Source organism: Anabrus simplex, chromosome 7 (genome assembly GCF_040414725.1).
Source record: "Anabrus simplex isolate iqAnaSimp1 chromosome 7, ASM4041472v1, whole genome shotgun sequence".
Taxonomy (NCBI): Eukaryota; Metazoa; Arthropoda; class Insecta; order Orthoptera; family Tettigoniidae; genus Anabrus; species Anabrus simplex.
Window position 1 is genome coordinate 231,862,661 of NC_090271.1, and position 27,995 is coordinate 231,890,655.

Sequence of the window (27,995 nt, forward strand, 5' to 3'; positions counted from 1 at the left end):
CATCTGTACTCATCAGAATAAGATCAACTGGTCTCAAGTCCGAATCATACTTATACTGTATTTTAACTTGTATAGGAATTATTTCTCAAGTTGTTCTTATAAATATTTGAATGTTTTTTAAGCTTTTATTTCCACCACTTGTTTTGTAGATTTGTTTAAAATTTTAGATCTAATTCCCAATCGTTTATTTAATTTTTCGGCCGGGCTAGTGGCTCAGACGGATGAGGCGCTAGCTTTCTAACCCCAACTTGGCAGGTTCGATCCTGGCTCAGTCCGGTGGTATTTGAAGGTGCTCAAATACGCCAGCCTCGTGTCAGTAGACTTACTAGCAAGTAAAAGATCTCCTGCGGGAATAAATTCCGGCACCAAGGCGTCTCCGAAAACCGTAAAAGTAGTTTGTGGGACGTAAAGCAATTATTATTATTATTATTATTATTATTATTATTATTATTATTATTATTATTATTATTATTATTATTATTATTATTAAATTTTCGAGAGCTTTTTATTTAATATTCACTGTATTGTGTATTATTGTATTCGGCAAGCCTCTAGCTGGAGGAAGAGTTTATAATAATAAAAGAAAATAATGTTATCGTTCTGAACCAGTGCACTGTTCAGTTTCGGCTAATACGATCTTCTTCTTATTCTTTTTCTACAGCTTTTCCACTCCTGTGGAGTCGCGGGCGCGAACTATGTTGCAAATGATGATTTGTCCCTGTTTTACGGCCGGATGCCCTTCCTGACGCCAACCCTATATGGAGGGATGTAATCACTATTGCGTGTTTCTGTGGTGGTTGGTAGTGTAGTGCGTTGTGTGAATATGAAGAGGTAGGTGTTGGGACAAACACAAACGCCCAATCCCCGGGCCAGAAGAATTAATCAGAGGCGATTAAAATCCCCGACCCGGCTGGGAATCGAACCCGGGACCCTCTGAACCGAAGGCCTCAACGCTGACCATTCAGCCAATGATTCGGACATAGTTTAGGCTCATACGGTATTTTCTCTTATAGCTTCGGAAATGAAGTAAGTTACAGTGCTGTAATTTAATTATTTGTTCTGCATAACGAATAAATAATAGTTTTTGCATAAAATAAAAGGTTACTTTTGCTAAACTTGATACGGACTAACGAGAAATTCGGTCTAAAGGAGGCCGAATAAACGAGGCTCTACTGTAAATTGCTCCAGTCATAATAATGTGAGGTCACGGTTCATAATACAGTCCATCTACTCAATGTGGTGTCCATTAGTTTGCGACTACGTTTATCGATACGTTTGCTGCGGAACCTGACTGGCATTAGCGTTCCACAGAATTTTGAGGCGGAACCTGCATTCACCGAGAGCCGTTTGAACGTAAATGAGCTCCCAGGAGAGAGTCTGGAGAAGGATCAATAATACGCTCCTCGTGCCCAGTAACATCTGTCCTAGAGACTGTAAATCTCTTCCACCCAATATACTGTATTCCTTAGTCTGAAGTACAGTTCTAATCCATCTGGTCTAAGAGAGAGTCAATTTAATTTAACCTTTTAATCTGGTAAGAAGTCATTAACAGATACTTTGTATCTGAGGACCGTCGTAATTGTTGGTTTTACATGAAGTAATATCTAAAAGGGATCCGCCTCTGTGTAATTAGTGTGGTTAGTGTAATTAGCTGCCACCCCCAGAGGCCCGGGTTCGATTCCCGGCTCTGCCACGAAATTTGAAAAGTAGTTCGAGGGCTGGAACGGGGTCCACTCAGCCTTGGGAGGTCAACTGAGTAGAGGTGGGTTCGATTCCCACCTCAGCCATCCTGGAAGTGGTTGTCCGTGGTTTCCCACTTCTCCTCAAGGCAAATGCCGGGATGGTACCTAACTTAAGGCCACGGTCGCTTCCTTCCCTCTTCCTTGTCTATCCCGTCCAATCTTCCCATCCCCCCGCAAGGCCCCTGTTCAGCATAGCATGCGAGGCCGCCTGGGTGAGGTACTGGTCATCCTCCCCAGTTGTATCCCCGACCCAGAGTCTGAAGCTCCAGGACACTGCCCTTGAGGTGATAGAAGTAGGATCCCTCACTGAGTCCGAGGGAAAAACCAACCCTGGAGGGTAAACAGATTAAGAAAGAAGTTATTAACAGATACTTTGTATCTGAGAACCGTCGTTTGTTTTTTATTTTTATTTTTACAATTTGCTTTACGTTGCACCGACACAGATAGGTCTTATGGCGACGATGCGATAGGAATGGTCTGGGAGTGGGAAGGAAGCGGCCGTGGCCTTAATTAAGGTACAGCCCCAGCATTTGCCTGGTGTGAAAATGGGAAACCACGGAAATCCGTCTTCAGGGCTGCCGACAGTGGGGTTCGAACCCGCTATCTCCCGCATGCAAGTTCACAGCTGCGCGCCCCTAACCGCACGGCCAACTCGCCCGGTGTCGTAATTGTTGGATTTATATGAAGTAATATTGGATTCTATCTAAAAGGGACCACAGCTTTCCTCTTGACAGAGAGCTCACCTGAATACAAACAACTTTAAGTTCCCCAGATGGCATCTGGTCGGAAAGAATGGGAAGATGTAATTAACTGAGCTTCATTGTATAAGCCACTCGTACTCAAAGTCAGGATGAGGTCTCACAGAGGTTTGGGTTCGTTAACATTTTTACTGGTGCAAACCACTCAAATGGGTGCTGTCAGTGTTGTAGACCACTCAAGTGGCTAACCGCCTCCCGCAGCTCCACTGCTATCAGCCACTATAGAGAGACGAGGAGAACGTGGCTTTCGAGCAAGTGGCCGTGCGGTGAGCTTGCATTCGGGAGATAGTAGGTTCGAACCCCACTGTCGGCCGCCCTGAAGATGGATTTCCGTGGTTTCCCATTTTCACACCAGGAAAATGCTGGGGCTGTACCTTAATTAAGGCCACGGCCGCTTCCTTCCCATTCCTGTCCCATCGTCGCCATAAGACCTATCTGTGTCGGTGCGACGTAAAGAAAAAAAGAACATTCCGCTTTGCCTGCTGCAAACCACAACAATGGAGCACAGTCGTGACATCTAGGGGTAGAAATAATAATCTCTTGCTTTTGCGATACGTTACATGATGTCACATAACTATCACTTCTCAAGTATTTCTGCTTCTTTGAGCCTACGGTTATGAGCACATAATAATGTATCTACATAAGTGAATGTGTGATTTGAGTATGTGTTGTATGTGTGTTCCAAAAGGAAATAAGTCGAAACTTTGGACGAAGTGCGAGACATGCTCATTAAAGGTGATTTTGACGATATATTTTCATATGGAAATAGTGATGTAGACTGCGACATGAATACCACTTCGACATCTACCGTGCGAAGTAATACGCAACCATCTACTACTAAAGAATCAGTTTTAGACGGACCAAAACATCAACCATTGTAGATGCCCCGATTGTATTGCACAGCTTGCTCCGAAGAGAAGCACAACCCTGGCTGTAGAGAGGAAGTTGGAAACAACAGGTTCTTTGGTGATATTGACAAGCATTACACATCTCGTCTAGAGAAGTCTCCTCCTCGTAAATCATTACGTCGTTTCGTTTCAGGAGACAGGCTATTCCTACACCACACGTCAAATTAATCTCTCGCCCTAATCGAAAGTTTGATGGCCGAATAATTTCACAGAGATTATGGCCTCCTAGATCGCCCGACCTCACACCACGGTATGTTTTCTTGTGGGGTTACCTTAAAGATTTGAGCCTATCGTAATCACCCAAGAACAATTTACAATTTAAAGGAGAAAATTATCACCGAAATCAACAATACTGACTCAGAAGCAACTTACTGCAGAGAACTGCATGAAACATGCAACCATTGGTACGGATGTGTCTACAGGCAGAAGGAGGTCATTTTCAACATCTACTGTGAGAGTAAACAATTCTGCCACCGACACTGAACAGTGCCTAACAAAAGTTTAAGACCACCAACGAAAATCAGTTAATGAACTCCTGGTGTATAAAATGATCAGCAAATATTCTGAGGCTTATTCGTGTTCATAAACAACTTATAAAACGACAACCCTTGAACATTTGGAGAACCTACAAAAATAACCCACAGAATTACAGAATTACTTTATATTTTCTAAATTTCTATCCAATTGAGTGTATACTGCCATAAAACCTTAAAATGGAATTATCAATGGGTCGCTTTTCCTAGGGCTCATCTTTCTGAAATTTCCCATTTAAATAATAAAAAATAACATTGTATTTGGACATTCTTCAAAAATCTGTCGAATGAGCCATCGTCAACGAACTTACGCTTCTCAAGTGGTAGGTCTACAGGTTTCGCTCAGCAGGTCGCAGGGGTCGAAACATGTTACAGATCCAGATTTATCACTGACTAGTGTCTTATTTTTGAGGTTAGTGTCACTGTTCGAATTACGAAGTGAGCGTGTCAAAATGCAGGAAATACGACCCTACGATATTTTCATCCTCCTGCTTTTACGGCAATACGCACTCTGCTGAATACATACATCATTATAGACCGTTATGCCTTTCAGCGTTCAGTCTGGTAAACCTCTGTGAATTTACTAAACGTCACCAAAATCCTCTATCTATTTGCAGATAGTGCTGTGGCCTCATCTAGTTCTACACCTCTTTAAATCGTTCGAAACTGAATCTAACCATCGTCGTTTTGGGCTCCCTCTACTTCTCTTACCCTCCATAATAGAGTCCATTATTATCCTAGATAACCTATCCTCCCCCATTCGCCTCACATGACCCCACCACCGAAGGCGGTTTATGCGTACAGCTTCATCCATCGAGTTCATTCCTAACTTATCCTTTATCTCCTCATTCCGAGTACCCTCCTGTCATTGTTCCCACCTGTTTGTACCCGCAATTATTCTCGCTAATTTCATGTCTGTTACTTCTAACTTATGAATAAGATATCCTGAGTCCACCCAGCTTTTGCTCCCGTAAAGCAAAGTTGGTCTGAAAACAGACAAATGAAAAGGTTTCGTCCGGGAGCTAACTTCCTTTTTACAGAATACTGTTGATCGCAACTGCGAACTCACTGCATTACTTTACTACGTCTTGATTCAATCTCACTTAATATATTACCATCCTGGGAGAACACACAACCTAAATACTTGAAATTATCTACCTGTTCTACCTGACATTCTGTTCTGTTGAATTTCTTATCTACTGACATCAATTTAGTCTTCGAAAGGCTAATTTTCATACCATACTCATCGCACCTATTTTCATGTTCCAAGATATTAGACTGCAGGCTTTCGGCACAATCTGCCATTAAGACCAAGTCATCACCATAGGCCAGACTGCTTACTACATTTCCACCTAACTGAATCCCTCCCTGCCACTTTATACCTTTCAGCAGATGATCCAGGTAAAATACGATCAACAAAAGTGTAAGATTACAGCCTTGTATAACCCCTGTAAGTACCCTGAACAAAGAACTAATTCTACCATCAATTTTCACTGCCGCACAATTGTCAACATAAATGAATGATTGATTTTAATAATCTACCCCTTAGTCTCATAGTCTCACAGTATGGCGAACATATTTTCCTTCGGTACCCTTGTCATATGCTTTCTCTAGATCTACGAAACATAAACACAACTGTCTATTCTTCTCGTAGCATTTTTCAGTTATCTGGTGCATACTGAAAATCTGATCCTGACAGCCCCTCTGTAATCTGAAACCACATTGGTTTCCATCCAACTTCCTCTCAACCACTGATCGTACCCTCGCTTCCAAGAGGCCAGTGAATACTTTGACTAGTATACTAATCAATGAGATACCTTGATAGTTGTTGCAATCCTTCCTGTTCCCTAGCTTATATATAAGCGCAATTACTGCTTTTGCCCAGTCTGAATGTATCGTACCAACACTCCATGCTAATCTTACTACTCTATGAAGCCATTTCATTCATCCCTGCCTTCCCACTATACTTCACCATTTCAGGTCTAATTTCATCTACTCCTGCCGCTTTATGACAATGGAGTTTATTTACCATCCTTTCCACTTCCTCAAGCGTAATTTCACCAACATCATTTTCCTCCTCCCCATGAGCTCGGTTGTTCGCGACACCACCAGGGAGAATTCCTTTTACGTTCAGAAGATGTTCAAAATATTCCCTCCACCTCTCCAGTGATTCCCCGGGATCTATTATGAGTTCACCCGAATTACCCAAGACACTGTTCATTTCCTTTTTTCCTCCCTTCCTAAGATTCTTTATTACTCTCCAGAAAGGTTTCCCTGCTGCTTGACCTAGCCTTTCAAGGTGATTACTAGGGCCCGGATTCATATGCACTAAAAACTCCGAAAATATGCATGCTCATATGCACTAAAAATGTTGTAAATATGCACGAAAATATGCACTAAAAATAAAACAAAATACACTTACCAGACGCATTATTTAATTTTAACTCAGTGTTAAACTGACAAACATGTTTAATTCCTTGCAAAATGATGCATGCCAGTAGGTTTCAATAGTTTTTCAATGTTTCCAGGAGTCAATAACTTTTTGTTGTCGGCCGAAATAAATTTATACGCTGAAAATGATCGTTCTACGTCGACGGATGTAAGTGGGTAATACTTGAACACTGGCACTGACTGCTCGGAACATTCTGACAAAATCCTTAGGCATTTTTCAGTTTAATTTGGTGAAACACTGCAGTATACGAATCAATCAATATTGATCTGCATTTAGGGCAGTCGCCCAGATGGCAGATTCCCTATCTGTTGCTTTCCTAGCCTTTTCCTAAATGATTTCAAAGAAATTGGAAATTTATTGAACATCTCCCTTGGTAGGTTATTCCAATCCCTAACTCCTCTTCCTATAAATGAATATTTGCCCCAGTTTGTCCTCTTGAATTCCAACTTTATCTTCATATTGTGATCTTTCCTACTTTTATAAACGCCACTTAAACTTATTCGTCTACTAATGTCATTCCACGCCATCTCTCCGCTGACAGCTCGGAACATACCACTTAGTCGAGCAGCTCTTCTTCTTTCTCTCAGTTCTTCCCAGCCCAAACTTTGCAACACTTTTGTAACGCTACTATTTTGTCGGAAATCACCCAGAACAAATCGAGCTGCTTTTCTTTGGATTTCTTCCAGTTCTTGAATCAGGTAATCCTGGTGAGGGTTCCAATACACTGGAACCATACTCTAGTTGGGGTCTTACCAGAGACTTATATGCCCTCTCCTTTCCATCCTTACTACAACCCCTAAACACCCTCATAACCATGTGCAGAGATCTGTAACCTTTATTTACAATCCCATTTATGTGATTACCCCAATGAAGGTCTTTCCTTATATTAACACCCAGATACTTACAATGATCTCCAAAAGGAACTTTTACCCCATCAACGCAGTAATTAAAACTGAGAGGACTTTTCCTATTTGTGAAACTCACAACCTGACTTTTAACCCCGTTTATCAACATACCATTGCCTGCTGTCCATCTCACAACATTCTCGAGGTCACGTTGCAGCAAGTTAACGGATGAACGCACTTATTTAAGCAAAGCTCGGGAGGCTACTATAGCTATTGTGAAAAGCGTCATTATCCGTCTACCTGCTTGTACTGCGACACTGAAAGCATTTTCCTTGATCAGGGAAGGCTTCTTATGTAGCCAAGGGATGTATAACATACAGAATTCATTAGATTTTTCATTTCGTTCAGAAATCTTAGATAATCCATCACAGGTAAGAGAAAAATATGCCTGTATATGCTCTAACGCTCAAACTATGCACTATCGTTCAAAATATGCAGTTGCATATGCGCATATGCATTTTTTGAAAACCCGGGCCCTAGTGATTACCAAAATCTTCCCATGACTTCGTTTTGGATCCCACAACTATTTGTTTCGCTCTGTTTCTTTCATGTACGTACAATTCCCTGTCTGCATCAGCCCTTGTTTAGAGCTATTTCTGATAGCCTTCTTTTTACGTTTACAAGCTGCTCTCACGTCACTATTCCATCAAAATGTTAGCTTTGTCCCATCTTTGCACACAGTTGTTCCTAGGCATTTCCTTGCTGTTTTTACTACACCATCCCTGTATGCCACCCATTCTCTTTTTATATACTGAACCTGCTTACTGTCCACTGTTCGGAAGTTCTCACTGATTATATCCATGTACTTCTGTCTAATTTCCTGGTGCTGGAGATTTTCTATTCTTATTCGTTTGCAGACAGATTTCACTTTCTCTATCATAGGCCTAGAGATTCTTACTTCACAACAGATCAGATAGTGGACTGTATCATAGAAAAATCCCCGGAAAACCCGTACATTGCTAACAGATTTCTTCAATTCGAAGTCGGTTAAGATATCGTGTATTATGGATCTGGTACCCCTACCCTCCTGTGTAGCGGTGAATAGCCTTATGCTTGAAGAATGCATTTATAACTGCTAAACTCATATTAGCACAGAAGTCCAGCAAACGCTTCCCATTCTTATTAGCTTCCATACCTTCCCCACATTTACCAATCACTCTTTCGTATCCTTCAGTTCTATTTCGAACTCTCGCATTTAAATCGCTCATTAGCACAGAAGTTATGTTGCGTGCAATAGTATTCCTGCTGAACAGCTCTACCCCAGACTCTGTCTTTCCCTTTCTAACATCCGTCAAGTACACTTCATAATCTCTTCCACGTTATCTCCCCTTACCCGAACATCACTTACCCCTAGCACATCCAGATGCATTCTACTTGCTGACTCAGGCAGTTCTATTTTCTTTATTCCACAAGTCCCATTAATATTGAGAGCTCCCCATGAATTCCACTTCATTTCATCTCATTAACTTCCCTGGTGAAGCTGACGTCATGAAGGGTATCCGGCCATAAAAACTCGCTGCGAAGATTCATCTCACTTCACAGCCGAGGCCGTAGAGAAACGGGACAAGGAGTGGATACACACATTATTATTATTATTATTATTATTATTATTATTATTATTATTATTATTATTATTATTATTATTCCCAGCTGAGAAACTCAGACGGTAGAGCACTGGCCTTCTGAGCCCAAGTTCGATCCCGGCTCAGTCCGATGTCATCCTAATGTGCTCAAATACGCCAGCCTTGTGTTGGTAGATTACTGGAACGTTAAAGAATTTATGTGGGACAAAATTCCGGTACTTTCGCATTATCGAAAGAAAAGTGGGACGTAAAACATTCTTATTTCTTTTCTTTCCTAATCCGTTTACCATCCAGGGTTGGTATTGCCCTCAGACTCAGGTGAGCGATCCCACCGCTACCACCTCACGGGCAGTGTCCTGGAGCGTGAGACTTTGGGTACGGGGATGATATAACTGCTATGCTGAACAGGGGCCTTGTGGAGGGTGAGAAGTTTGAAAGGGACAGACAAGGAAGAGGGAAGGAAGCGGTCGTGATCGTAAGTTAGGTACCATCTCCGCATTTGCCTGGAGGAGAAGTCCACAGAAAACCACTTCGAGGATGGCAGAGGTGGGAATCGAACCCCTCTCTACTCAGTTGACCTCCCAAGGCTGAGTGTACCCCGTTCCAGCCTTTGTACCACTTTTCAAATTTCGTGGCAGAGCCGGGAATCGAACCCGGGCCTCCAGGGGTGGAAGCTAAACCCACTAACCACAACACCACAGAGACGGACAAAATTATTATTATTATTATTATTATTATTATTATTATTATTATTATTATTATTATTATTATTATTATTATTATATCGCAAAGCAGAACTGTACCCTGATCGTTTCTTACAATAGTTTTTAGTAGAGATGTTCTCGTGTTGTTGCTGAACTGCTGATAGAGACGAGATGCGTTGTTGAAACGCGGTCTGGACTGTCGTGACCATAAATGTAATAACCAAATAGCCCGTTCACGCAAGACTTGTCCCTAAGGTATTCTAACGTCACGAACAATATAGTACAATGTACGATGCTTTTAGACAAATTGAGAATTTTATTAATGATGCCAGCAGTAATACAATTTAGTAGAAGGAAGAAGTTCAGTGAGTTGTATCATTAGCATACGTTATAATTATTTAAGCACCGAGCGAGTTAGCTGTGCGGTTAGGGACGCTCAGCTATGTTTTTTTATTTGGGAGATAGTGGATTCGAACCCTACTGTCGGCAGCCCTGAAGATATTTTCCGTGGTTTCCCATTTTCATACCACGCTAATGCTGGGGCTGTACCTTAATTAAGGCCACGGCCGCTTCCTTCCCACTCCTAGCCCTTTCCTATCCCATTGTCGATATAAGACCTATCCTAATCAGTGAGACGTAAAACAAATTGTAATATACTGTATATTTATTTAAGCGCAAAAGGCAACAAGCTCATGAAAAACATAATTCAAATGATGTTATCAAAATCATGCAAAATATCAGTATCTGAGCATAGTCTATTCATACGGTTGCTGTATATCTGTAAATAAGCCTGCCGTACACTGTGTGTGGTGAAGGGACAATTTATTCGGAGTCAGAATAGTAGCTTATCGCCAGGTTGGCCTAGGTTCGATTCATGATTCTGCAATGGAGAAATTAAATCCTAATTTGAGGATCCGGACGGGGTAAACTCAGATTAGGTTAAAGTCGCACATTCGCCCGGTCATCCAAGAAGCATTCATCCGTTGTTCATCATTACAGCTTCAGGTGAACACCGAAAGACAGAGGCCCTGGCGGTTACCTATGAGCACGTACACAGTAAAGAGCTGTTCCAGGTAACGTAACGGTTACTGTAACCACACTGTGTTAGTGGAGACGACTTCTGAACTCTGCACGCGAACGAAATGGCGAGCTCACCACGACTACTGTGTATTTAGTCGCTCGAGCTGGTTACATGACGACTATGGACGTAGCTTCCATATAAAGGAGTGGTTTCAGTAATATTGGCGGTACATGCAACAGTTCATTAACGTGTACAGGCACCGGAACTGTACAGATGAGTCTCCAGTAGACTCTTGTTCATAATTATCGGTCATTTAGGGCAGTCGCCCAGGTGGCAGATTCCCTATCAGTTGTTTACCTAGTCTTCTCTTAGATGATTTCAGAAAAGTTTGAAATGTATCAAACATCTCCCTTGATAAATTATTCCAGTTTCTAATTCCTCTTTGTTTCAATTTGTCCTCTTGAATTCCAACTCCATCTTCATTTTATGATTGACCTACTTTCAAACACCCCACTCAAGCTTGTTCGTTATTCCAAGCGATCTCTGCTCTGACAGCACAAAACATACCGCTTAGTCCAGCAGCTCGTCTCCTTATTCCCAAGTCTTCCCAGGCCAAAGTTTGCAACGTTTTCGTAACACTACTTATTTGTTTGAAATGACCCAGAACAAATTGCGCTACTTTCCTTTGAATCTCTTCCAGTTATTGTATCTAGTAATCCTGGTGAGGGTTCCATACACTAGAACCATACTCTAATTTGGGCCTTGCCGGCGACGTATACACCCTTTCCCTTACATTCTTACTACAATCTCTAAATACCCTCATAACCAAATAAAGAGATCTGTAACCTTTATTTACAATGTCCAAAAACTCCTTACATAAACGAACAATACCGAGCAAATTGGCTGCGTGGTACGAGCCGCGGTGCTGTAAGCTTGTATTCGGGAGATGGTGAGTTGAACTCTACCACCGGCAGTCTTAAAGATGATTTTCTGTGGTTTCTCATTTTCACTTCAAATGAATGCTGAGGCTGGTCTTTAATTAAGACCACGGTTGCTTCCATCCCAATCCTAGCCCTTTCCTATCCCATCGGCGTCTATCGATGTGAAGATGGGAAACCATAGACAACTATCTTCAGGGCCGCCGACGGTGAGGTTCGAACACTCCATCTCCCGGAGCAGCGCAGCCAACTCGCTCGGTCTGAAAAAAATTATCAGAACATTCAACATATCTACCCCGTATCATTGAAGATGTAGTTCGTATGTCCGTGATGTCAACTTTCATTAGCATTGACAAAGGTTCTGTATTCTCAAGCCACTGAAGTGGTCTATATCAGAAATTAGAAATATGATCCCGCTAATGAAAGTTATACCAACCTTGGATAATAAATACAATTTATTTTCAACCGAATAAAATTATTGAACCATTCCAATAGAAAACATAAGACTGAAATACACACATTTGCAACAGCAACAACAAAAGCGTACCATGAAGGAATCGCTAAAATCCAGCGAAGGTTGCCACATAGTAGTGAAATGAAATGACGTATGGCTTTTAGTGTCGGGAGTGTCTGAAGACTTGTTCGGCTCGCCAGATGCAGGTCTTTTGATTTGACTCCCGTAGGCAACCTGCGCGTCGTGATGAGGATGAAATGATGATGAAGACGACACGTACACCTAGCCTCCTTGCCAAAGAAATGAACCAATTATGGTTAAAATTCCAGACCCTGCCGGGAATCAAACCCGGACCCTTGCGACCAAAGGCCAGCACGCTAACCACTCAGCCATGGAGCCGGACGCCACACAGTAGTGTCATAGGCTGACATGTATCCCACTTCTGTTTAATGCTTGTTGCTTGCGCCGAACACCGAGTAAATTCGCTGCGTGGTACGAGCCGCGATGCTGTAAGCTTGTATTCGGGAGATGGTGAATTCGAACTTTATCATCGACAGTCTTAAGTATGATTTTCCGTGATTTTCCGGTGCATTGCTCGTCCCTTAATTCATAGATTCAAGACTTCGAATAAGGCCTTAGTGCAGTATGATCCTCTGACCTAAGCTGAGTGAATACTCAGATCCAACGACACATTCGACAAGTCTCAGACCAACAAAATGAATCAGAAGCCGTATCGACGGACTAAGAGAGGCAGGTTGAACATTTCGGCGCATTGCTCGCCCCTTGATCCGTTCTGAGTGCACTGTGCGTCGCGTGAAGTGCGAACGGGAGGGATTCTGGCGGGCAAACGTCAGGGAGAATCTTTACATTATGCGACCGGCTATAAGAATTTACACCATCCAGAGACATATGAGGGCAGCTGAGGGCACGCCTGTGTCCATCACTACTATACGCAGGCGGCCAACAGAGTAGGATGTGTCGTCACGGCCATTCCTTACGACAACCTGAACATCGCCGGGCACGTTTGAACTTCTGACAGGAACGGGCAGCATGGCAGCTTGCAGATTACCGTCTGAATACAGACGACAACCGAACTCGATTATGGAGACTTCATGGCCAACGCTTCATTGCCGAGCGAACCGCAACGAGAGGTGTGATGGTTTGGGGCGCCATTTCCTACGATTTCCGTTCCCCACTGGTGTTTACTGAATGAACTGAAGAAATTCTGCGACCGCGTGTGCTTCCCGGTGCAGATCTACAACCCCATTTCCCGGCTTCACAAACCACGGGCATCTCTGGCCTGCCTTCGTGATGTCAACATGCTTCCCTGGCCAGCAAGCTCTCCTGATCTCTCGTCAATGGGTAACGTTTGGGATCAGGTTGGATGGCAACTTCGGCCTCGGTAACTACAGCAGATTTGGAGGGTGAGTTGCGTTAGCTATGGCAGGATCTTTCCCGCTAGAATATTCGAACCGGGCGAGTTGGCCGTGCGGTTAGGGACGCGCAGCTGTGAGCTTGCATCCACGAGATAGTGGGTTCGAACCCCACTGTCGGCAGTCCTGAAAGTAGTCTTCTGTGGTTTCCCATTTTCACACCAGGCAAATTCTGGGTCTGTACCTTAATTAAGGCCACGCCATAAAACCTATCTGTGTCAGTGCGACGTAAAAAAAAAAAAAAGAAAGCTCTCTAAACACGTTCACAATCATAGGAGAATACTTCATCAGTCAATTTAGAAACCGCGTTTGCAAAGTGTAAAGGAGGGAAGAACAACACCGCCTGCCTGTGTCTAACCAGCAAATAATGTACAACGCGAAGTGCAACATACTCTCACTATGGGACATCCAGCTTGGGCGAGTTTACCGTTGAAACGCTGCAAGTAACACGTGGCGCAAATCGGAAACTTTGAAGACGTTTTGTATGTGTACTATGTAGCAGTTCAATTTTATATCTTATCTTTTATGGCATGTGTTACAGGAATTTGGTAGATTTAGATTGTTGATATAAAATACAAATTATATACAGTAATAAGGAATACACATGTTTCTTGGGTCCCATGAGCTTTTTATCGATGGACCCAATTCTGGATCAAAATTATAGAAATACCTATTCTACGTCAAAATGCTAACCCAAGCGACTTAAGACTCCATTATGCCTAAATCTTAAAGTAAATAACTACACCAGTACTCCAAGTTATTTCATTATACCAAACGAGTGGCTGCGCAGTTTGGATCACGTAGCTCTCAGCTTGCATTTGAGAGATATTGGGTTCGAGCCCCTGTTGGCAGCCCTGAAGATTGTATTTTGTGGTTTCCCACTTTCACACCATGAAATTGCTGGGGATGCACCTTAGTTAAGGCCATGGTCGCCTGCTTCCCACTCCTAGCCCTTTCCTATCCCATAATTGCCATAAGACCTGTGTTGGAGCGATTTACGGCAATCAGCCATTATCACTGCCGAGCCTTTACAGTAATTTATGGGAGAGTATTCTTACAGACAGATTACTGATGATACTCTAATGCTTGCTTCTTTTAGCTAATTAATGTACCTAATACTGACAGTTGTTTTTCTTTCTTTCCAGCCAAGATCCTCCTGTTCTACGTACTATTCTATGTCAGTTTACTAGGATTCTTCTTTGCCATGCTCGCCATATTCTATCAGACAATCGATCTACACACGCCGAAGTGGCAGCTAGAAAATTCTCTGATAGGAAGCAACCCAGGTAAGTACTGTATAGTAAAATATTAATAACGGCATGCTGTTACAGGCATGCACTAAGACATTTAGCAACATTTGGCCAACAATAAATTCCTTTTTATAAGGACATCATTGTTTAGAAGATAGTGAAACTTAGTGTGGAACATTTACCAGATTAACTCTGTGATACAATAGACCATCTCATACAATCTCAATGTCACACTCCTCACAATATCCAACCACCCATCTCCATACTGAGTAGTGGATATCTTCCAAGATCCACTGTGCAGACTATTCAGCAGGATATTCAATCAGCTGATGTAAAGAGTGGCTAGCTGAATGAAAAGTTGCTGAAATCATCAACAAAGAGCTTAACAATGATCACTATATTGGCTAGGATGTTTCCGGACTCGAATTCACCATCATTTGCATTCAGATAGAACCATGATTCATTGCTAACACAACTCAGTGCCATTCTGCAAGCTGCCTGTTGCTGGCATCTCAATGAGATGTTTTCAGAATGTTGAACTGGCCTCACCCCTACCCGCGTGGTGGCCACGATCATTAAGGCGTCAAGTCTCTGTGGTCTGACACCATGGTTAGCCAGTTCGAGTCTCATTGGTGAGCCGGCAGGGTAGGAGAGGTGGTGGTATACAATTTCTGACCACTAGTGTGCGTAAAGCCTGTATGCAATTCTAAACCTCTCTGCAGTGTTCATATGGAGAGAGAGCATATGATGCTGATTTGACCATCGGATGGGATCATTAAGCCTTGAGCAGACCCGTTGGTGTTATTAGACAGAAATAGGCTATTTGCCTCTCCCTCATCCTCATCATCTCACATCCAGACGTTCAGGTCGCCCATGGGGGTGGAGTACTAAGACCCGTCCATATCTGTGAGCTGAACATGTCCTCGGACATTCCTGGCGCTAAAAGCCATATCATCGTCGTCATCATCATCATCGACCATCTCCAGTTGCCCAGGTGTGGTGTACGAGCCCCATCCATCTTTGTCTGTCCATGAACCACTGTTCTCTTGTAATCTTCTCCCAATCTTTTCCTTCCTCTCTCCTCTACATCTTTCTTGACCAGATTGGTCTGTTTTCCTCTGGGTCTGCCCACTGGTCTTTTACCTTTTACTTCTCTTTTATATTCTCTTCTTGCTGTCCTGCTTGCACTCATCCTTCTTACATGGGCAAGCCATGCCAGTCTTGCTTTCTGGATACTCTGTAGTAGGGAGTCTCCTATTCCCACCTCCTCTTGGGCTTTTTCATTCCTGAAGTTGTCCTTCCTGGTCTTCTGTGTCAGGTGCATAGGAACTTCATTTCTGCAACATGGGGTTTTGAATTTAAAAGCCATATACTAAATAACTAAATTTTAAAAAATTCATCTAACCAGCCTTTTTTCAACTGGCCACCTTTCACCTCACATACCGTGAAATTTCATCAAGAACCATTGTAGCAGAGCAATGGTACCACACCATTGATGAATTGAAGGATGGTGTGCAATGTGCTCAATCAGTCACTACTGATCTGCATTTAGGGCAGTCGTCCAGGTAGCAGATTCCCTATCTGTTGTTTTCCTAGCCTTTTCTTAAATGATTGCACAGAAATTGGAAATTTATTGAACATCTCCCTTGGTAAGTTATTCCAATCCCTAACTCCCCTTCCTATAAACGAATATTTGCCCCAATTTGTCCTCTTGAATTCCAACTTTATCTTCGCATTGTGATCTTTCCTACTTTTAAAGACACCATCCAAACTTATTCGTCTACTGATGTCCTCCCACGCCAACTCTCCACTGACAGCTCAGAACATACCACTTAGTCGAGCAGCTTATCTCCTTTCTCCCAAGTCTTCTCAGCTCAAACTTTGCAACATTTTTGTAACGCTACTCTTTCATCGGAAACCGCCCAGAACAAATCGAGCTGCTTTTCTTTGGATTTTTTCCAGTTCCTGAATCAAGTAATCCTGGTAAGGGTCCCATACACTGGAACCATACTCTAGTTGGGGTCCTACCAGAGATAAATATGCTCTCTCCTTTACATCCTTACTATAACCTCTAAATACTCTCATAACCGTGTACAGAGATCTGTACCCTTTATTTACAATTTCATTTATGTGATTACCCCAATGAAGATCTTTCCTTATATTAATACCTAGGTATTTACAATGATCCCCAAAGGGAACTTTCACCCCATCAACGCATTAATTAAAACTGAGAGGACTTTTCCTATTTGTGAAACTCACAACCTGACTTTTATCCCCGTTTATCATCATACCATTGCCTACTGTCCATCTCACAACATTATCAAGGCCATTTTGCAGTAGCTCACAATTTTGTAACTTATTTATTACTCTGTACAGAATAACATCATCTGTAAACAGCCTTATCTCTGATTCAACTTCTTTACACATATCATTGATATATATAAGAAAATATAAAGGTCCAATAATACTGCCTTGAGGAATTCCCCTCTTAATTTTTACAGGGACAGATAAACCTTCACCTACTCTAATTCTCTGAGTTCTGTTTTCTAGAAACAGAGCAACCCATTCAGTCTCACTCTTGTCAAGTCCAATTGCACTCATTTTTGCCAGTAGTCTCCCATGATCAACCTATCAAATGCTTTAGACAGGTTAATCGCGATACAGTCCAATTGACCTCCAGAATCCAGGATATCTGCTATATCTTGCTGGAATCCTACAAGTTGGGCTTCAGTGGAATAAAGTTTCCTAAACCTAAACTGCCTTCTATCAAACCAGTTATTAATTTTGCAAACATGTCTAATATAATCAGCTTATATACAATGCATGTCAAACTGACTGGCCTGTAATTTTCAGCTTTATGTCTATCACCCTTTCCTTTATATACTACAAGGGCTACTATAGCAACTCTCTATTCATTTGGTAAAGTTCATTCATGCAAACAATAATCAAATAAGTACTTCAGATATGGTACTATATCCCAACCCATTGTCTTTAGTATATCCCCAGAAACCTTATCAATTCCAGCTGCTTTTCTGGTTTTCAACTTTTGTATCTGACTGTAAATGTCATTGCTGTCGTAGGTAAATTTTAATACTTCTTTAGTATTAGTCACCTCCTCTATCTGGACATTATCCTTGTAACCAACAATCTTTACATACTGCTGGCTGAATACTTCTGCCTTTTGAAGATCCTTGCATACACACTCCCCTTGTTCATTAATGATTCCTGGAATGTCCTTCTTGGAAAGTGTTTCTGCCTTAAAGTACCTATACATACTCTTCCATTTTTCACTAAAATGAGTATGGCCACCAATTATGCTTGCCATCATGTTATCCTTAGCTGACTTCTTTGCTAGATTCAATTTCCTAGTAAGTTCCTTCAATTTCTTCTTACTTCCACAGCCATTTCTAACTCTATTTCTTTCCAACCTGCACCTCCTTCTTAGTCTTTTTACTTCCCTGTTATAATATAGTGGATCTTTACCATTCCTTACTGCCTTTAAAGGTTCAAACCTATTTTCACATTTCTCAACAATTGCTTTAAACCCATCCCAGGGTCTGTTTACATTTTTATTTACCATTTCCCGCTGATCATAGTTACTTATTAAAAACTCCCTCATGCCTGTTTTATCAGCCATATGGTACTGCCTAATAGTCCTAATTTTAATCCCTTCCTTTCTTCCACATTTATTTTTAATTACCACAAAAACAGCTTCGTGATCACTAATACCATCTATTACTTTGGTTTCTCTATAGAGCTCATCTGGTTTTACTAGCACCACATCCAGAATATTCTTCCCTCTAGTTGGTTCCATCACTCTCTGAATCAGGTGCCCTTCCCATGTTAACTTATTTGCCATTTGTCGGTCATGCTTCCTGTCATTCGCATTTCTTCCCAATTGACATTTGGTAAATTGAGATCACCTGCTACAATCACGTTCCTTTCCTTATTGTTTCCCACATAGTTGATTATCTTAACAAATAATTCTGAATCATCATCTGCGCTACCCTTTCCTGGTCTGTACACTCCAATGACATCAAGTTGCCTATTATCTTTAGAGATGAGCCTTACCCCTAGAAATTCGTGTTTGTCATCTTTAACTTTTTCGTAGCTTACAAATTCTTCTTTCACGAGAATGAATACTCCCCCTCCTACCATTCCTCTCCTATCTCTACGATACACCCTCCAGTTCCATGAGAAAATTTCTGCATCCATTATATCATTTCTCAGCCATGATTCAACTCCTATTACAATATCTGGTAAGTATATATCTATTAAATGAATTCTATTCCTTTCTTTACAATACTTCTACAGTTGAGCACTAACAGTTTTATGTCATCCCTACTTGATTTACAGTTCCCTGTTCCCTTAACACCTCTCCCTAGGCCACCCTGTTTCCCTGAATGTACCTCCCTATAACCCTTCTAAACAAATTTCCTAACTTATATGTACCACTGCGGTTTAAGGTGTTTTCCAACAGGTTACATCAGCAATGATGAAATAATTGTCAGAGAGAACCTGATGGTGTTGTATTATTTTGTGTCAAGAGAATGATTGGTAATACTGTATACTGGCCCTTTAGACACTTTGATATGTACAGTGTGAAGGTGGGTTTTTTTCTTTGCATGTACGCATTATTTTATAACAAACAAACAGGTCGATCTATTCAATACAATTGTCAAACTGTTAAATTACAACAAATGGTTTGTTTAATGTTAGAATATATTTTGATCCTTATGGGATCATCCTCAGCTAATAATAACAAACCATAAAGAATTCAAGTTAAACTAGATACAAAGAGATTTTAAAATGCATATTGTAACAAACAAACAAACAAACAAACAAACAAACACATTCAAACCATTTTTTAAAACATCTAGCTGCATTTTATGTCCAAAAATGTTCAAATCTATGAGAGTGCTAATTGATGATGCAGTTGATAAAACATGGAAATGGGAAAATTAAGGTTGGAATGTTCTCCTTTGGCATGGTGGATGTAACCATCATTACAAAGTGTTTGTTTGAATGATCTTTGATATGGAGCTAAATGTAAAAAGTTGCATTTTATTTATCTGAATAGTGAGAACAATCTGAAAAAGAAAAGAAAGAAAGAAAGGAACAAAAACATGAGAAAGAACGACATGGTTAATTAAACCTTTAACTCCTAGTGAGTCCATATGATCATGACCTACATTGTTTTGTGTAGATTGTCTGCAGTGTTTTGTATAAAATTGATTGCCGGTTATATAGATCAATTATAGAAACTTGTTGCAACTATGTGTGAGTATATTTTTCATTTGATGGCATAGTTACAATGGCTGAATCATGATGGCATGCTTCAAGTAAGTTTGATATATAAAGGATACTCAGCAATGAGTGAACACATGACTGAATTCAACCACACAGTTTCTTCTTTAAACAGAGAACTAGAAATCATGCAGATAGCCAACAAGAGAGCATTTTTAGATATACCGTACTAGAACTTGCATATTAACTTCAATCAAAAAAAAAAAAAAATCCAAACTGCAATTTTAACAAGATTTTGGAAAAAATAACATTTTGTTTGATGAAGCAACTGAAATCAGCTCCCAATTAAAAACAAGTAAATCTTCATCATCACACTGTAAAAGAAGTGTCTCCACCCATGTCACTCTTTCCCCTTCCCCTGCTTCACCTCTCCCCTCCTTTAAGGTTGACTGAAGGTAATCACATGCTCACACTCATTCAGTTGTCAACAAGATATGAATGAACCCACTCTATGACTGGAAGAAAATTTGTGAGCAGTGTTTCAAGTATTCACCTCTTTTTCTTAATGAAACATTTCATTCCTTCTAACATTGCCATTTCTTTCTTTTCTTTTTCAGATTGATATCACTATTTGGACAAATCAAATACAAATGTTTACATCATCAAGTTCCATATTGATAAACATTCAAACAAGTACTTTGTAATGACGGTTACATCCACCATACCAAACGTTCTTAAATTTGTACTTAAACATTTTATCAATTACCTCATCAATTAGCACTGTCACATATCAGAATTTTATGGACATTTTTAGACATAAAATGCGACAAGATATTTTTTACAAGATGGTTTTAATGTGTTTGTTTGCTATAATGTGTTTTAAAATCTCTTTGTATCTAGTTTATTTTAACTTGTATTCTTTATGATTTGTTATTGTTAGCTGAGGATTATCCTATAAGGATCATAACATGTCTAACAAAATTAACTATTTGCTGTAACTAAATAGTTTGACAATTGTATTGAATAGGTGGACCAGTTTAAGAAAGTTTCCTTCAAAAGTTTTTTATAATAAGGTAAAACTGTAAGTCAGTACAGAACAAAATAAAATTAATTTATTGTAATGTACGTATTATGATTGAAATTACGTCAATAGCATACATATTTGAGGCATTCGTAGGGGGTAACAGAATTTTGTTCCCATCCTATACAGTAATTATTATTAGCGTATCTTGGGACACATTGCTCTGCAAGCCAGCCAATTAATCTGCAGACAACTTTAATAAATTTATTACTGATACATCATATTTTTCATTACCCAGTTTTAATTGTTAAAGAAATAAAAAATAGATTATATCGGTGAATTATTGGGTCGATGCATAAGTTTGTGCGGTTCTTATATTTAATATTTTATTTTATTTTATTTTATTTTACTGCCACTGTCACGCACTGTAATTCACAATCACAATCACTTAGTGATGTAATCACCTCCACTCTCTATGACCTTCTCCCAACGTTCAGGTAGCAGTTGAATGCCTCGGCTGTAGGACTTTTTTGATTTTGACTGGAAGAAGCTTCATCAGAAAACACTTGCTCCAGAATGTGGCTAAAAAGAGAGTGGAAAAGATGGAAATCTGAGAGGTCAAGGTCAGGACAATACGGAGGATGAGGAAGAGTTTCCCAGCTAAGTTCAGCAATCATACCTTTGGTCAATTGTGCTGTATGCGGACAAGCGTTATCATGGAGCAATAAGACTGGTTGTTGTCTTTGTCTCTTGTTGTCAATAGCAATGGCAAGCCATCTTAGCTGGTAACTATACACAGCAGAGGTAATCGTTAGTTTTTCGGAAGAAGTTCATGGTGAAGAATGACATCTTTGTTCCACCAAACACACAACACGATTTTCTGTGGATGGGCACTATCCTTGGCACGGAGAGTTGCTTCTTTTTTTTTGAGCTGAGCCACTCTTTCCTCTTCTTCATGTTGACATACAGGTACCATTTCTCATCACCGTTGACAATGTTCAAAAGGAATGCTTCGTGCCTATCATAAGCCAACCGGTGCTGGGCAAGTAATGATGAAAAGATGTTTACTCGTTGATTTTTGTTACCGTCACTTAGCACATGTGGTACCCATACACCCAATTTCTGTACCTTACCCATCAAATGCAAATGGCGTAAAATAGTTGACTGATCACATTCAAAAACTTGTGCCATTTCCTGTGTTGTTTGATGAGGAATCTCATGAAGCAACTCATTCAAGCGATTTTCATCAAAATCTGAAGGTCTTCCAGAATGTGGATCATCAGACAAGTCAAACTGTCCTGCTCGAAAGCGGGAAAACAATTTTTGTGCTGTTCTTTCAGCAATTGCTTAATTCCCGCCCACTACACAAATTGTTCTCGCAGCTCCTGCTGCACGGGATCCTCGGCTAAACTCAAAGAGCAAAATGTGTCGGAAATGCTCGCTTTTCTCAAATTGACATTCCATATCCGTTTGTCTGAAATATACACAAATAATATGTTCACAATCAAGAAAATCTGTGTTTCACAACACACAAACTCCAAACTCAGTTAAAATAATGGAATAACAATAAGCAATCCCTTCACGCCGCATTGTTGCCAACCCAAAAGAATACCGCACAAACTTATGCATCGACCATATAACTCTCTGACCTAATGCAGTTGTTGTTTTCTTCCTTTATGATAATGTTTGTAGATAGTGTTAAAACTTAAATGTTTCTTTCTCAAGGCCTAGGATTCCGTCCCATGCCACCTGAGAGTAATGTGGAGAGCACGCTGATATGGTATCGCAGTTCAGATTCGGAAAACTACAAATATTGGGTTGAGGAGTTGGACAAATTCCTTGAAGGTATGGACAGTTAAACATATTATGATATCAAGTACTAGTGGCAATGTGAAAAAACTGCACTTTAAATTAACTCAATAAAATATTTAAATTTATATAAATAAAATGACAATCAGTCTTTTTCCCTACTGATAAGTTCCCCAAAACACAGTCCCGTGAATATCCATATCACAAAACCATTTTTTCTGATGATGATGATGATGATGCTTGTTGTTTTAAGGGACCTAACATCGAAGGTCATCGGCCCCTACCATTTTTTCTGGTTTCAAATGTTGCAAAATTCAAAAATGAGGAATTTAAGAGAATTAAGGAAATTAACCACATTTTTAGTCACCCGTATATATTTCTATTACTCAATTGAATATTTGTGTAACAGGATAGATTCCATGAGATAGGAATATTTCAGGCATAGACATTCCAAGATTCTGAAGAGGTCTTTTAAATTGAAGCCATGGCTACAGAATGAAGTTTGAAAAATGAGGACTGTTTGCTGAAATATTTGCAGATATTTTCACATGCAGTCCAGGTAAATCCTCCCAGTAGAATTAATTTTAGACTTGTAATATACAAAGGCAGATCAAATATAAACAGGAATTTGAATGTACCACTCCTGTTAGTAATAATTCTGAGGTGGGGCTTTGCCAGGATGTTGGTGGGGGTGTCTGGAGAAGAGGTTTGCACACGTGAACGATGGTGGAGAACTGGACTGCTTCAGTACGCCTTGAGTGAGCAAGGTGTGCACACGTCTGTTGCGCAATGCATCATTATCAAATTTCATGCAAAAGAGCGCACCAAAACTTCCAAAATTTTGAGATGGCTCTAACCAGGAACAAAAAACTTTACGCCAGGAATTTTGTCGCAGACTCCTGCATTGCTACAAGGAGGAAAGAGGGGATTTCTTGCGTCGTATTGTGACTCGTGATGAAATTTGGATGTATCATTACACCCCAGAGTCAAAGCAAGCAAGCATGGAGTGGATGAGAAGAGACAAAGCCGGTCTGGTCAAGGTCAAAACATGCCCATCCGCAGGACAGGTGCTTGCAGCCATTTTGTGGGACTCCGCGGGCATTTCGCTGGTGGATTTTCTTCATGAACAAACAACAATTAATGCAGCCTATTACTGTTGCCTTTTGGATGAAGGAAAAGCTGTGTATCGCAACAAGCGATGCCAGCAACCAATGCAAAATGTCATTGTTCTCCATGACAATGCAAGGTCGCATACTGTCGTTTTAACACGGGAAAAACTGGAGGAAATTCACTGGACACCTCTGGAATACCCTCCGTACAGTCCAGATTTATCACCCTGTGACTACCATTTGTTTGGACCACTCAAACAAGACCTAGGAAGACAGCAGTTCGATGATGATGATGATGATGATGATGATGATGATGCAAGTGTAGAAGAGTTTGTGCGCAACTGGCTCTGCACACATCCCTCTTCTTTCTATCAGGACAGCATCAAAAACTTACCAATCCAATGAAGAAAATGTGTATCAAAGGCAGGACACTATGTAGAAAAGTGATCTCTATATGTGTACTCTTTTGGTTGATGCAATAAATTTTAAAAAACAATTCCCGTTTATATTTGATACTTTACAAAAGAAAATATTTATAAAATCCTCCTATCAATACAAGTCAAGTCATCTGTTAGATGAAGCAAAGTCTATACATGTTTCAGCCTAATCTCAAGGCCATCTTCAGTAGTAAAACAATGATTACATAATATACAAACAAATTAAAAATCGTAATGATGTGAAGTGACAGTGATCATGATTAGTGAGTTAAAAACACATTGAGGTGCAAAGTCCTCTCGTCAAATAGATCTTGCTGACTGTTAAATAAAACACTATGCTGAGGAGTGTAGTGAGACCGTCAATACTACGAATAAAATGTGTATAACATCTGTAATGAGAAAAAAGGAATATATGAGTGGATGAAGAACAAGTTAAAAATGATGTACGAAAAGAAAACTCATATGACTTACTTGTAACTAAAAGTTGTCGTCTCGAATGGAGATGACCTTGTCGGTCTCAAGTCACATTGACAACTAAGCCTGTGTGTGGCTTACTGTGTATCTATGTCGATGTGGTTGGGTGGGGTAATGGAGGGGGAGGGGCAGGGAGGGAGGGATGTTGTGATTCGCGGAAGGAGGGTGTTGATGGAAGGGCGGGTCTTGTTCTAGAATGTCGGTAGTGAAACTCTTTTTTATTAATGACCTGTTCGCAGATGAGCGGGACAAAGGTTTCCAGTAAAATATTTTTCTTTTCGTTGATTTCATTTAAGTTATAGACAGGATTGTTATATTGGTCGATATCTATATATATATTCTCTAGTATATTAAGTAAGGGACCTTTCTGTTCGTAATGCAGGATCTTTAAATCTTGATCAATTGTTGTGTATTTATGATTTTTCTCTCTACAATGTTCGCTCATGGCTGAGTAGCGATTATACTTTAGGGCATTAAGATGTTCGGAGTATCTTACATTGAAACTGCGGCCTGTTTGCCCAATATACGTTGAAAGACATGATTGGCATTTTAATTTGTATATTCCAGAGTTAGAAAATTTTTTGCTGTTGACAGTATAAGAATTAAAAAACATTTTTGTATTGGTGTGAACGGTCTTGAAAGCTACTTTTAACTTGTGCTTTTTAAAGATGTTTGAAATATTGAAATATATTTGATACGCCCTCGTACATAACCAGTCGAAGTAATTTAGATGTAAGTTCATCTGGCTGATTCTACAATTTCTCATTCTGGCATTTTGAGTCTACGATAAATTTGCCATTGACATCAAAGCACTATGGTAACATTCTTACGTTGTTCACACTTTGTTGCAATTTGTAGGCATGATATTATCCAGAGACAACACAAATGAAGTGTTGATGTGAGAATAGCATCAATTTTATCTCATTCTGAAAAGTAACATATTCAGGAAAGTGGATTTGGGATTGCCCAATTGGCAACTAATGTTCAGCAAACTGGAAATTAGTGAAAATAGTCATTCATGAAATCAAATTTGAGAAAATGGGTGGGAATGAAATAAAACTGTTAAAGTTGCATTTGATACCTCTGTCTGTTTGGCTTCTTATAACAGGAAAACTTGAATCAGGAGGTCAAATGAACTGTATCACTATTGATCTATCCAAGGCTTCTGATAAGGTAGTTCTTCGGAGACTACTGGCAAAAAAGAGGGCTATTGGACAGACAAAAGAGTGACTGACTGGATAGGTAAACTTTAGAAAATAGAATTTGGAGAATTGGGGTAGATGAAGCCTTTTCTAATCCTGTAATGATAAAAAGGGGCTTTCCACAAGGCAGTATCATTGGACCTTTATTTCCTTATATTGTATATATATTATGATCAGAGACGAGAATTATAGGCAGTAAAAACAGTTAAAATAGGCAGGCATATAGGCTTCTAAATTAGCCAAAATAGGCATTTAAATAGGCACTAACATGTAAAATAGGCACAAAAAATGACTTATAATTTAATAACATACTCAACTACTATAACAGGAATTTACAAGCAACGTTTCAATGTTTTCCGGTAACAAACTTGTTCTCCTCTCATGCATAATGTTTTTGTACTGAGAGAAAGATCTCTCAACATCACATGAAGTGACTGGACAAAACTTCAGTGAAGACACTTGATCTGGTTTTATTTCGCTGACAGCGGCTGCCTTCCCAGAGGTTCGGTCAAAATTTCCTCTAACTTCTTCTACAATCCTAAATGACTCAACCAGGGACATGCCACTCTTCTCCAACTTGGTAACTGCTCCCAGCAGCTTGTTAAAATTTGAACATGCTCCGGTTTTTGCAGGGACGTATTAGCTCCCAACATTCCACTGCATAGGTCTGAAGAAAATGGTTGTTGGTCGCTGCCCAAAGTCGACTGGTAGAAAGGTTGCGTTGATACAGATTTCTGTACTCGTATCAGATGCATCACAGTAATTCTAAGTTGATCTATGTGGTATTTTTCTCACATTTCATCTGAAAAATAATAACATTGACATAAATTGCATTGTCCCTATAGTTTAAATTTTTACAGTCAGGCTAATTTGCAATAATGCTTAGTAGGCTGTATGTCATGCATTTGTTTCATAAAAAAAAGACTATTAGAGATGATGTTTCTAGAAGTACAGAACTTTAAAGTAGGAACAAGGGAATTAGTCATTTACATGGAAATATGTCCTCAAGGATTTTCAGTTATAATTTGGCAGTATCGTGTCGAGTTCACCAGATGAAAAATATAGTCTAATAAAGAAGACGTAAAATGATACCGGAGTAGCGTAGAGGAGAGATCCGTCCTTTATGCTTGCCAAGGACCCACCAAGCTGGCCCTAGTAGCATTCTTACTTATATAGAAGAATGAAAGGAAACTTAGACACTACAGCATAGTGGTAAAGCCAGAGGGTCTCTACGCTTCAGAGAGCCTGACTATGAATAAAAAGTGTGAGCTTCAAGATCGCAAATAAAAAGGAGAGGAGAATCTTAAGGAAAATTTTAGGACCACAGAAAAATGCTGATGGGAGTGGAGGAAAATAAATGATCATCTCTACAAATACACCGAAAAAATCACTGTCACCATGCGAAAGCGAAGGCTAAAATTCTATGGACATCTAGAAAGAATGGATGAGAAACGGCTAACTAAGAAAATATTCAAGTACATCACTGGACTGAAAGCTTCGACGAAGTGGGTAGAAGGGGTAAAAGGAGATGCAATAGAAAGTGGGCTTACAATGGATATGATTCACAACAGAAAAGAATTTAGAAACCGAGTGGTGAGAAGGTGCTAACATAATGGCCTAGGAAAATAGGAACATTCCCAGAGAGGAAGCTAGGTGGACCGAGGTGAGGGAGCTTTCCATCTGTAAATCCATTTGTCTTTTATTCACTAACAACAACATATGTACAACATTATGTATAACATTATAGCTGAAACACTCTTTAAAGGTAAACCAATAAACTTCTATTGGCCTCTTACGTATAAGACAGAACAGGAGATCTGTTATCCCCAGAAAATATAATAGAGACAAGTAGTTAACATTAAAGAAAAGAAACGGCCTTCAACTGGCCATAGGCCCCTGGACTACGAACCCGGCCCATCCAAACAGCACAGCACACACAGAAGCACAACTCAAATCCACTTACACACACCCATTCGCGGCCACAAGCATTAACCTTTCACTCAATACACACACAT

The 27,995-nt window shown here is 40.2% G+C and overlaps 1 protein-coding gene across 1 annotated transcript in view; it reads left to right on the forward strand.

The window, feature by feature from the left end:
• LOC136877063 (sodium/potassium-transporting ATPase subunit beta-2) overlaps positions 1–27,995 on the forward strand; it is a 162,483-nt gene that overhangs the window by 101,065 nt on the left and 33,423 nt on the right. Inside the window, exons 2-3 of the mRNA XM_067150879.2 lie at positions 14,577–14,717; positions 22,675–22,794. Coding sequence (XP_067006980.1) covers positions 14,577–14,717; positions 22,675–22,794 — 261 coding nt within the window. The remainder of the gene's footprint in view (positions 1–14,576; positions 14,718–22,674; positions 22,795–27,995) is intronic.